Genomic DNA, 12,723 nt, shown 5'->3' on the forward strand with positions numbered 1-12,723 from the left:
TCCTCACCCTCCTCCTCCTCCTCCTCCTTCATCTTATTTGTCACCTCTTCTTCTTCTTTTTCTTTTTTCTTCTTCTTCGTCGTCTTCTTCCTTCTCCCTTAAAGACTGTGGCAACACTTTGCATTTACTGCTGCTCACCCTTCACTGCTTAATTTAAGGTTACAGAAACACACTCATCCTCTTTTTTTCACCCCAGGTTCAGTGGGATGAATGAGGTGATGGTGGTCTGAGGACATACTGTACATTTTGCAGCACTGTACCTGCAGTGGCAGTGTCCTAAATCTCTAACCCCACTGACCTGCCCTTCACCACATCAAACCCTTCAGAAGGCTGCATTTGTTCAATATGCAGTCAAACTACTACACGTTTGTTTTATTTTGATTTTGAAAGCTTTGCTCACATCCTCCCCTTGACCACCACCAACCTCCCTTCCTCCTCCTCCTCCTCTTCCTCCTCCTCCTCCTCCTCCAGATAACGAGTGCAGGGGTCTTCCCTCTGGACCCGTCCAGCTGCTGGGCTGCACAGAGTCGAGATCCCTTTAACAGAACACAGATGCATCTGTGAAGTGTCTCAGGGACGCCAAACAACGCTTAATAACTAATCTGCAAACGCCTAGGACAAAGAAAACAGGGAATGAGGTCTGAGGCTGGGGAACAGAAAGCAGCTTCAAAGCAGAGTGAGAATTTTGCTCTTGGTGGATAAGGAGTGATAGAGAATGCATTTTGGTACCCAAACAAAGCTTAAATCAAACAAAAAAAAGCAAAGCTGTGTGTGAAATTTTTTATTTTGTATATCAAGCTATAAAATGGATGTTAAGATGAGATGAAAGAAAAGAGTGGAGTGGATGATGGGAAACCGTGACAGAGAAAAAGCTCAGTCAGAGCTGCCTGCATCACACACATCTGCTAATGCTCATCCTCGCCACTTCAACACAACGTTTGCGCAACCGTGGAGAGAAAATCTTCGTCCTTGAGAGATATATTCTTCTCCCTTGGTGTGTGACACTGAAATGACCCAAATATTTCTGTGAGAGTGTGAATGGCTGTTGTAGAAGGGTGTTTATGAGGCTGAGCACATTTATTCACGGTGCTTTATATCATCTATAATCATAAAAATGAGATGCCAGATTCAGTGCTTCAGAGGTGCAGGATTCTGAAAATTAATTTCCCTCCACTGAGCACAGAATTATTTATCCAACACCAGGACTTCCCTGTATATTTTTGAGAGGTATTACAGATATTACGATGAATTCAAGGGTTATTATGGGTCACTCTGAGGCAGGATTGTCATAGTGGAGCTTGATGCTTGTGGAAGGTGAAGGTAAGGATCAAGATTATGGATGCAAAGACATTTTCACTTTTTCCCTCCAACTGCGAGTGTGGATGAAAAAATGTGGTGAAAGCCCCCCCTCTGACGGGGAACGTTCAATGGTTTCTTGAGCTTCATATCTGGACACCTTTTTTATTTGGGGGTTGGGATTTGTTTTAGCCTGATTTCTCCCAGATGAAAGTTTATTCAAGTCTATAAATGACCGAGTTCCAAAGAAAGCTAGATATTTCCAGTGCAGCATTCCCAAAAACAACAACAACAAAGGGCTAGATGAGCAGATTGACACTAAGTAAGACTGAGTGTGAGAGACAGAAAACGTTGGTGTCGCTCCGAACAATATCTAGAATTTCCTTTAAAAAGAACACATTTACGGCTTTACAGTTACAATACTCAGTGGAATTGCTAAATTAATGACATCCTCTTCCAACACAACATATTTTTTCTAGCAAGCTTTTTTCTTGTGCTAGATAGCCAACTATTTCTAGCTGAGCAGTGTCTGTATTTAATTTTAGTCACTCTAAGCCTGCTTATTTAACAGAGTACTTTGACACAGAAAGAAAATTGCTTATTCAACCTTTTCCAGATTTTTTAACTGATCAGTTAAAACGTCAGTGCTAATTTAGAGTTCACTAATCCGGCAGTGAGGTTGGTCTGGTCATTACGGCCACCCACAACTCTAACCTTAAGCTGAGAACTCTTCTCTACTGCTTTGGTAATCTGGTTTTCCAGTTTGAACCATGTGAACATGCAGAAAGTGTTGCAGCCATCTGTGAAACATTTACTATAAATGGCATTCTGGTTATTAATCATGTATCTGTCAGGGTCACAACCTGCACTAATACAAAGCTTAGGAATCCTTCATTCTCTCTGTATATAACTCTCCTTCAGTCTCTCTTATTCTCCTTTCCTTATACTTTCCTCTCTTTCTATACCTCTCACTGCCTTTCTTGTCCTTCATGTCCCTTTTATTTCTTTCTCTATACAGTTCTAGCTTGCCATCTCTCTCTCTCTCTCTCTCTCTCTCTCTCTCTCTCTCTCTTTCTCTCTCAGGTCTCCTCTGTTTGACCCCATGTGTGGACCTGCAGTTTGCGCTCTATTTCTCTGCATCAACCAGACTCACGCTGCAACTCACTGATGCAGAGAGGGGAAGACTGCGGTCAGCCAATTAACCACGCACCCGCATCGGGCCAAGCAAAACTTCCTCTGCTGTTTTTACAGCTAAGGTCTCTGAATTATGGTTTCCATACGAGCGGCAAAGGGGAGAGGAAGGACTACGTGTCGGCCATCACTTCTATCACTGCTTAGGGTTGCTGCCAGGAGCGGCCACAGAAATGACAAGTGCCTGAGTGGTAATGTGTAGAGGCAGGAGAGTTGGAAAAGATCAGCTTAGGTGAACTATCCATATTGAAGAGCAATCTTTTTTTTTTTTTTTTTTTACTTTTTTTGATTTCTGTTCTTCTGATTGCCATGGAAACTGATGAACCCTTCATCTAAGTCTTTATCAACTCTAAAGGCAGCATATATAATTATCTAAAATCTCAGGAAGCATTGAAGGCAGGCCCTCATTTACCATAACACAACAGAATAAAGTCCGAACATGAGAAGTGTCTTATGTGCAATAGAAACACTGAAACATTTCGGTCCTGTTAATGGGACATTACAGGTATGAAGAACGTCCTGACCTCTGATACATCATCTGTATCATGGATCAGACAGACCGGGCATTACTGTGGGAATTCAGTCAACAGATTTGCAGGTCAGCACAGGATCATGGAACCATAAACCATGGTTGTTGTCGAGCTGGCAAACTGGTTAAAAAGGTCCCAGGTCTTAAAACCACTTCCTTCTTTGGCAGTGGACAGCACCGAGGGCAGGTGTGAGGGAGTATGTTTGGAGAGAGAGAGAGAGAGAGAGAGAGAGAGGAGGGATCTAGTTTTCTCAGCTGTGGACATGGACCTCTGGTGAAACAAGGGAAGTGTCTGTTCCCTGATGGGAAGTGGATACATGGGCCACGGAAGCCTTTCTCAATCTTTGATCCTGAAGCACTGAGCACACCATGCAGCATGTCAACACACTGCCGGACAACTTGGCGTCTAACACTACATCCCCTTAGTCAGCATGTTCCATACATCCAGCTCTCAGAGCCCCTTATTCAGACAGGCATTATCAAGTTACCACCACTTTCACAACACAACATAATCCTGCATAAAGTAAAAACTATGCTCTTAGTTTATTCTTTTTTAAATGCTTGAAGTTGTGTCATGAATCTGTACTAAACTAAACTAAAAAAAAAAAACTAGTTGTAATATACAAGATGTCATGTTGCCACCTCACAGCTCCATTGTCCGTTGTGGGTTTCCCCAGGTTCTCCAGTTTCCTCCGACCTCCCACAAACATGCCAGGAGGTGGACTGGTGACTACAAATTTCCCCTAGATGAATGAGTGTGTGAGTGTGTGATGCCCTGTGATGAACTGGTGTCCCATTTAGGGTGTGTTCCTTCCTGCTGTGTTCCCAGGATAGGCTTTGAATCCACTGAGACCCTGACCAGGATAAAATGACTGCTAAAGATGAATAAACTAAATATTATATTTTCACACCTTAAAAAAGAAAAGCCAAACATACTAGTGTATTTGTTTCATATATGATCCATTAAAATGGAGGCTTGCAATCAGAGGAAGAAGCTGAATGAATCTCTGTGTACTGACTGTTTTAATCCTGTATTTCCTCTGCTTTTGTTTTATTCAGGTCAACAACAATGGCCTTGTGTCTTTTCTAAAGGAAGTGTCCCAATTCACACCAGTGGCCTTCCCCATCTCTGGTGACCGCAGGGTAGTAGCTCCATTCTGGGCTGATGTAGACAACCGACAAGCTGGGATAGTGTTTTACAGAGAGAGCAAAGATCCTGCTATGCTGAAGAGAGCTACAGAAGACATCCACTACTATTTCCCAGAATTCCCCACATTCACAGCAACATGGGTCCTCATCGCTACTTGGCATAATGTCACTTTTTTTGGTGGGAGCCCGGTTACTCCGGTAAGGACAATACATATTTATAATAACATAGAACAGTAGCACAACCCAATTTCCCAGTCCTGGTTAGGAGCGAAAACAGTCCAAAGCCAAGTGTTGGAAACCTTGCATACATAACATACATGATTAGGATGTAGTACAGTGCAATTAGTGCACAAGGGAACAGTGTTACTTTTCATTCTGCTTTTTGCTTTTAAGAAGTAGATCCTTGGCAATATTGTTTTTATGGCAACAATTTCTCACCCATTTAATATTCCGATAACAGTCAATTTGACCTTACTGAGTTTCATGACAGATTTGAATCACAGACAGAGATTTAAAATGCAGGGAATATGCCACATCTTCAAAGACCCAGAGAAGTCCCATTAGTGAGTGGGTTCTCATATTCAAAATAGTCTGGTAACTGCAGACCTTCTAAGTCAAAGTCATTTTATTTGTCATATGCACAGTATGCCAGAGTCAACTGTACATTGAAATGCTTGTGGTGAGGCTCTGTAAACTCACTAAGGCACAGATACAACAGAAAAGAACACAGAACCCTTTTTAAATGAACTGACTAGACAATCATTTCAATAAATACAAATAGAAGAAACTTAAAAAGCAGCAGAGTATCTGCAGTCAAAAAAGAACAGCAGAGAATAATGTGACAGTGGTAAACGTACTGTAAAAGTAAAGTGTGTAATGTGCTTAAGGTGACTTTTAACATGCTTAAAGTGACACGCAGCTATTTAGTACTCTGATGGCCTGCAAATAAAAACTGTTCCTCAGTCCTCTGTATTTCTGGGTAATTCATGTGCTTTGCTAAAGTACATCATTTACTACAAGTAACATTTCCTCTTTTTAAGGTGAACACATTTCAAGTAGTGCTGATTACAGACGGTGAGCTCTCCTTCACCATCTTCCAGTACCACAATGTCACATGGACCACAGGAATGCATGCGAGCAGTGGGGGAGATCGCTCAGGCCTGGGGGGCATCGCTGCGCAGGTAGTGTCCCAATTCATTCCTCTGCCTTCTAGACACTATTATACACCCTCTGCCTGAGTCTAATTTATTAGTTTGCGTACTGATTTAGTTTGCACCAGGCCAAAACTTTGGTAGGTGCACTAACTTTAAACTAGCAGAAATTTATGACAAACCTGCAGACTGATTGAAATGGGTTCACATGTCCAAAATAATCAGATTTTGGCAATAATTAATATGCAGAGTTTACATGCATTTAATTAATCTTATAATGGAAAATGTCAACGTCAAATGGAAAAGCCAATAATTCAAATTTCAATTCAATTCAATTTTGTTTGTATAGCACTTTAAACAATACAATGCAGCTGTACAAAAACCCAGATGTTGATTTAGAAATCATTAAACACATAAACACACTATGTACTTTATATGTGCTTTTATGTGCTTTCCAGCCCACTCATAAACGAGTGAAGAAGAGGAAAATCCAAACTTTCTATTTACTTTAAATCTTTATGGGTCTGTAATGGTGTCCTTCTTTTAATTGTAAAGTATGTGGTATTAAATTTGAACAGTGCAGCTCTTCTCTACCTTTTTCTGTTCAAAAATCCTTAAATTAATGCCTTAAATTCAGGCATTTTTATTCCTTGTAATATGCTTTAACAGATGTAATCCCTTATGACACCTTAGAATACTGTTTATATTAGCAGTCTGGTATGGCTGGAATCAGATTCTGATGATGTTACTAGTGTGAACACACTCGTTGATTTATATGCAACCAGTACACTAGTCATAAAATATTAGATACAAAAACAGGCTGTAATTTTTAAGACACTATCAAGATGTTCCACTGTGTTGCCTCTGGATAAATACAACACTACACAAGACATGCATGAAAAAAAAATAATAATAACTTTCAGGAACTCAATACTCTCTTAGGATTAGGCTCTCAAGAGGATTTTGAATTCTCAGACAGGCATCTGTCAAGAACTTAGTTCACATTCATGACATACTTGGCATTCTCTGTTTGATGCAATATTAATGACCTTTTCTTCAGTGGTCTATATACACTGAGCACTCAGCACCTCTCAAACTCTTCGGTGCTTTTCATTTATTACCCTGTAATTACAGAAAACAGTGCAAAATGATCACACTAATATTACATATTACAAGAGTGAGGAGTGCGACCAGGAGTTTCTTGATGTTTAAGAAGTTAATGCATTGCTCAGTGGCCCAAAAGGGCTCTATGGGTGTACTGAGCTTTGAAGTCAGAACCTTTCTGAGCTATTGATGTGTAGAACTAAGAAATTGAGGGATTGTAATGTTTAAAAAAAAACAGAAGCCGTTTTAGCACTGTTATTTCATTCACGTATGAAAGTTCGATACAGAGGTGATTCTAGGAACTGTGTGCGCCCCAAGCAGGAAAATGCAAGCAGCTCTCCTGGCATTTTTTCCCCTCTTTATTGCCATTATGTTACCCAGATGCCTTTATAAAGAATCAATACCATAAGCCAACTATAAAATAGCTGTCTGAAAGTGTTAGCCTTATATTCTGCATGCTAGATGTAGTGCTAAAGCTTTCTGATTAGCTAAACCATCATTATATCATGTAAGCTTCGACAGAACACATTTGCTGCCTTTTGTACTCTGTATATACTTCAAAAGACCAAGCTATCAAGAAAATTTGAGTAAAATGATGAATTCTACCAAGAAAACTAGCCAAATAATTAACATTACAAACAAAGCACCAGCTCCTAGCTAGCCGCGCAAATGGTGTTGTGCTATATAGCTTAGCCTTCAGTTGTCACCTTTAATTATTTCATTATTAGAAAATCTCCACAGTTATTTCTCTTTCTTTTCTGGCTTCTAGACAGGTAAGTTTTCTTCATTTTGAAAAGCATGACGATTCTAAATAAACCTCCCACATGCTAGCGAGATGGGGCCCACTTTAGGGGTGTTTCTGGTATAGCAATGTACATTACTCATCAGAGGTTTTGGAGGAGTTCTGCACTTTGGAATTTGATATTTTCATGGATTTCGTGTTGGCCTTCAGGTGGCGCCAAGCAATCACCTGTCTTGTCGGTCCTGTAGCTACGCTTCTGGTTCCATAAGATGTTGATTGTAACAATATTGTTGTACAAGTAGACACTGAAAATAGTACTAGATCAAGAGGCAAATAACACTGTTTTTCACAGTAGCAACATAATGAGAAGAAATGACTTAGATTTCTATAGCCATCTCACTTTTCACCAAAGCTGACAGTGAGTACCCGTCCATATACAAAATAATATGCTATGTACAAAAAAATCAGATTTTGGCCATCATTTGGTCATCCTGCCTTATTATATGTATTCTACAGGGTGTAGAAAAAGTCTCCATACACAGTATGTATGCCAGCACCATGTCGGTTGTGCCTTCATCAGTGGATGTTTGTGGACATGCAACAGTATCGTGTGTGATGTGTCTGCCATGTTTCCTGGTAAAGTCAATCGCAACCTTGAGACAGCTTTCCAATCCAGCCATGAGAATGATTTCAATATTTTCTTAATTTGTCAAAGGCACTCGTAAAGGCTATCTGAAAAAAAATACATACATGCATATATATATGAACTAAGTAAAAAGTAAAAACGCTGATTTCCCCTATGTATGGAGACTTTTGGGACACCCTGTATATTCTCTACAGTTGCTTTAAACCTGCCAGTAAATCCATAAAAAAACATGTATAAGCTTTCCACTGGTCAGAATACATGCAATAATAGGCTGTAATTTACAAGATTAGACACCATTAAAAGATCCTAGTAATCAAGACATTTTAAACAAAACATTTTCACAAACAATTTGCCCTGGTTGGTTTAGGATCTCATGAGGGTTTTAAATTCTCAGACAAGCATTTGTCATAAACTAAGTTCACATTCGTGACATACTTGACATATTCTCTCATACTCTCTCTTGATGCAAGCTGAGAACTTGAGTGTGTTTTTCTTGAGTGCTGTCAGGGTGTCAACACAGAGATAAATAGTGGTGTTAGAAATACCAGCTCCTAAATTTATTTAATATATGGGAGTAAAGTATAGAGGATCAGAAATAGGAAAGAAGTCTGTGCCTCAAGTCACACACTGATTAGCTAGATAAAAAATGTAGCTAATGGCATGATATTTTAGTGATAGATAGATATTTTAGTGATAGATAGATATTATGTGTCGTGGTGTATTTTCAATAATTTGATTTCGAATTTTAATATTTAATGGAAAGTTTTCATTTTGTATCAAAGTTTTCAAAAATGGTACTTGAAACACAAATGTATATGAATATATATATATGCGATGATACCGTGATATTTTTATTTTACTGGGAAATTCAGACCTCTCTGAGAGAACTGTCCCACCTCTACGCTCTCTTCCTAGGCAGGTTTTAATGCTGGCGACGGGAGGCGCTATTTCAACATCCCGGGGTCTCGGACTGATGATGTAGTAGAGGTGGAGACCACCACAAACGTGGGGTATCCAGGGCGCTGGGTGTTTCGCATTGATGATGCTCAGGTGGAGGTGGGCAGCTGCAATGACTCAGGTAAGATATGATAGAGAGATATATATATATATATAAAAAAAGAAAATTTCAGTTAGTGAATATAGTAAACAGTGATACAAAGAACCAAGATATACAATATAACATAATACAACTTAAAGTACCTGCACATGTTTTTCTTTTTGTCAGCGTCAGTCTGTCCACACCTGAGGCCCTGTCTGAATGGCGGCCGTTGCATTGATGACTGCATCACTGGAAATCCTTCTTTCACTTGCTCATGCCTGGCTGGTTTCACTGGCCGTAGGTGCCAGATAGGTAATAAAGTGACAACACCCTTGAAACACACACACATGCTAATAAATCTCAGTTTCCCTTTGGAGAATTTCCTTATGTTTATATTCCTCTGTACACTTATAACAGTGGTCACATGTCATGTGTGAAGGCGTGTCATTTTTTCCTGTGTGTTTGTGTAGATATTGACGAGTGCTCCTCATATCCCTGTCAGAACGGAGGCACGTGTACGGATGGAGTGAACAGCTTTACCTGCCACTGTCCACCAGGATTCACAGGACCCCTCTGTGAAACAGGTAAGATCAACTTCCTATGAACTATTCATTATACCTTAACATACCTGACACAAGCCTGTATAAATGCTCATAAGTAGATATGGTTAAATGCATAACACTTATAATGCAGAATACATAAAGTATTGTACTATCTGTTAACTGTAGACAATAATATTCTAATGCTCTATAACACAGACTCTTGAAGTATTGATACTATACCAGAGCCTTTGTTATAGTGCAGAGAATACAGAATGATATTATAATACATTATATAACTATTTTCACATTTATTAGAAAAGCATATAATGTTTTGTTTCAGAAAATCTTTTTCCAAAAAGGGCATTTTGGCCTAAATGGAACAGAAGTTAAAGATACGAATTCCTACACATGTACATGCACTTACTTGCCTCTTCTGAATTTTCTCTTTTTTCGTTTCATCTATCCATCATCCTTAGAGCACGGTTCACAGTTTGCTGCTCCTGTAATAGATGAACCCCACCATACCTTATTGCAATCAACTGACTGTGCTACACATGGCATTTACATTTAATTATCTGGCAGAGACTCTAATCCAGAGCAACTTCCAAAAACATGCAAACAGGCATATTAAAGTAATGAAAACATTCATAGAATCTAAAGAGATTTAGAAATTAAAAGCGTAGTATATATATATATATATATATATATATATATATATATATGTGAGAGTGTGAGTGTGTGTGTGTGTGTGTGTGTGTATAGCCTTAGGCACCCTATTTTTTTAATACAAACTTTGTTAGAGATTTTCATTGTATGACTTGTACATTAAATGTTTTCCAACACAAAATTAAATGTTACAGAAAAATGTTTGTATGTCAGTAAAGAAAGCAGCATATTACATAAGAGACCACTTTTCAGACAAAAAAAAAACGTAATGAAGGCTGCTGCAAAAATAAGAAGCAAGTGTGACAGTCAAAGTCTCCAGAAGAACTATGGCTAGTTCTGAAGATGCTCAGTGACACTTACAGCTAATTTCCTTATAAAACTGTACAAACCGTACCTAAGTTTTTTTTAAAGCAAAGGGTCGTCACTCCAAATATGGACTTTGTTCATTTATTACTGTTTACTGCTCTTTTTAAAATATAGAAACATTGTATTTATTTAATTTAATTATTTTTGATTTTTATTTATGCCTAAGACTTTTGCACAGTACTATATATATATATATATATATATATATATATATACATATCTGTGTGTGTGTGCGCGTGTGTGTGCGCGTGTGTGTGCGTGTGTGTGTGTGTGTGCACTAAGCAATAATATAGACTCTTCCACAAGCAACATTTTGCTGATCATCCACTGCTGTCTTTTCTCAGCCCCATAGGTTTTCATGTGTTTAATTCCTGGTCTATACTGATAACATTCAAGTCATTTCTCTCTTAAGCATTTGAAAAGAAAATCCTCAAATGCCCAATCTACTACCTCTTTCTCAACCATTTTGGTTTAAAAGCCATGCAAATGCTGTGGCAGTAGAAGTACAATTACCTTACTCAGTTAAAGTGGAAATACTCTGATAAAAGTTAAAGTAGAGCTTACAATTCTTTACTTGGGTTAAAGTGCAAAAGTACAAACTCCAAAATCTGCTGAAAGTATGAAAATAAAAGTAGAAGAAAAAGTTACAGTTGCAGTAATCACACACTGATTTTTGTTCATTTTTGTCACTTTTTGCCAAGTAACAAAAAATAACAAACAATACATAACACATAACACAAAATGGAGTTATTTACAAATTTATCATTGCCCTTTGTTCTTTTCATATCCATTAGACTTTAAATTTGCTTGAAGATGTCTGATGCAAAAATATATAAATAAATAAATAAATAAAAATTTAAAAAGACACTTCCACTTTATATGTGGATTATTACTTAAACAATATATGTAGATTATGAGCACTCTGGCAAGGTTAGGACTTTGTTACTTCCCACCTCTGTTAGATTCATCAGCTAGATCACATTCTTGTTCTATTCCACTGTGAACAAAGTGACATATACAAAAGAGGCTTGAAGCGTTCAGATGTATGCAAATAAATCTGCAGTAGACCACACACCTTATGACAATGGTAGAATCCTTCAAATCCTTCAAGCTAAGCTTGGTACATCTTGACGTACCACTCATGAAGACCCAAGGAAGCATCTAGACTCTTATGTGCTGCTTCCCAGGTGGTGGAATAAGCAGAATACCCCAGTATGGGCATCAAATTCGTACAGGACCCATCTAAATGAACGCTAATAGTGTAAATTAAAATATATTACTTATTTTCTTTTGTATCATCACAGACTCCTGTCTCTAGCAGCACCTTATTGGCATCCTTAGACTCGGGTCGATCCGGACTAGCATAAGGAAATGCTTTCCACGTTGATTACCAAGCATTTCTGGAAGTCACTCTGGATTAAAGCATCTGCCAAATGCCATAAATGTAAATGTAAGCTTTACGCTATGGTGTGGCCTCGCTCTCTTTTTCCATCTTTTTTCCACCTCTCCTGTCCCCCCTCTCTGGGTGCTACACGGACTGCAAGCTCCCTCTCGTTCCCACAGTCCAGCCTGCGGAGATGTATCAAACCTCTAATACTTTTCACAGCCAGAAGCACATACTTTCAGAGTGAGGGGAATGGTGTGGCGGATATATTAATCAGCTGAGTAAATATCCTGTGCGTGTGCGTGTGTGTGTATGTGTGTTGCCTGCAGACATTGACGAGTGCCAGGAGAATCCATGCCTCAATGGAGCGCGATGCATCGAGGGCGAGGGGAGCTTCACCTGCCAATGCCAGGCAGGTTACACCGGATCTGTGTGTGAGACAGGTGAGCATGGTATTAAACAGTGTTACTGAGCTGGCAGTGTATTCCCCGGGGAACACAGCCTGCTTTCCACATTAGTACTACTAGTATTCATCTGGCAGACATACCTTGTGGAGTTTTGCACTGAAAGCCATCACTGAGAGCTTATCACTGATTACTTCCATTTTTCCCTCCTTGGGTTTTCATTTTGGGTCATGTGTTGTGTTACAAATAATCCTGAGTTCACAATTCTGTCCTTGACGTGACATTTTTGGGGTGACGTGATCTCCTTGCTTAACAAATTGGACTCACCAGAACAGAGCTTATTGATGAAACACAAACCCGCTTGGGAAACACCATGGGAATTGAAGTGTTGGCCCTGCAAATATTATGATGCCTTGTTTCTACATAAGACTGGATTACTCTTAATGCTAGACACCTGCTCAGTGTAACCATGCACCTGCAAGACATCCTCAAGTCATAAGATTTCAATATAAAG

The 12,723-nt window shown here is 39.1% G+C and overlaps 1 protein-coding gene across 3 annotated transcripts in view; it reads left to right on the top strand.

Moving 5' to 3' along the window:
• The window catches only part of sned1 (sushi, nidogen and EGF-like domains 1), a 42,240-nt gene that overhangs the window by 2,222 nt on the left and 27,295 nt on the right, over positions 1–12,723 (top strand). For 2 of the 3 annotated variants that reach the window (XR_008301358.1, XM_026925815.3), the window contains exons 2-7: positions 4,076–4,363; positions 5,206–5,346; positions 8,724–8,886; positions 9,034–9,159; positions 9,318–9,431; positions 12,135–12,248. Coding sequence is in view for 2 of the 3 variants with exons in the window: in XM_026925815.3 (XP_026781616.2) it covers positions 4,076–4,363; positions 5,206–5,346; positions 8,724–8,886; positions 9,034–9,159; positions 9,318–9,431; positions 12,135–12,248 (946 nt within the window). In the remaining variant the exon portion in view is untranslated. Of the gene's footprint in view, positions 1–4,075; positions 4,364–5,205; positions 5,347–8,723; positions 8,887–9,033; positions 9,160–9,317; positions 9,432–12,134; positions 12,249–12,723 lie in introns of those variants that run through there. The other variant, XM_026925831.3, reaches the window with a different exon arrangement.

This window comes from Pangasianodon hypophthalmus, chromosome 2 (genome assembly GCF_027358585.1).
Source record: "Pangasianodon hypophthalmus isolate fPanHyp1 chromosome 2, fPanHyp1.pri, whole genome shotgun sequence".
Taxonomy (NCBI): domain Eukaryota; kingdom Metazoa; phylum Chordata; class Actinopteri; order Siluriformes; family Pangasiidae; genus Pangasianodon; species Pangasianodon hypophthalmus.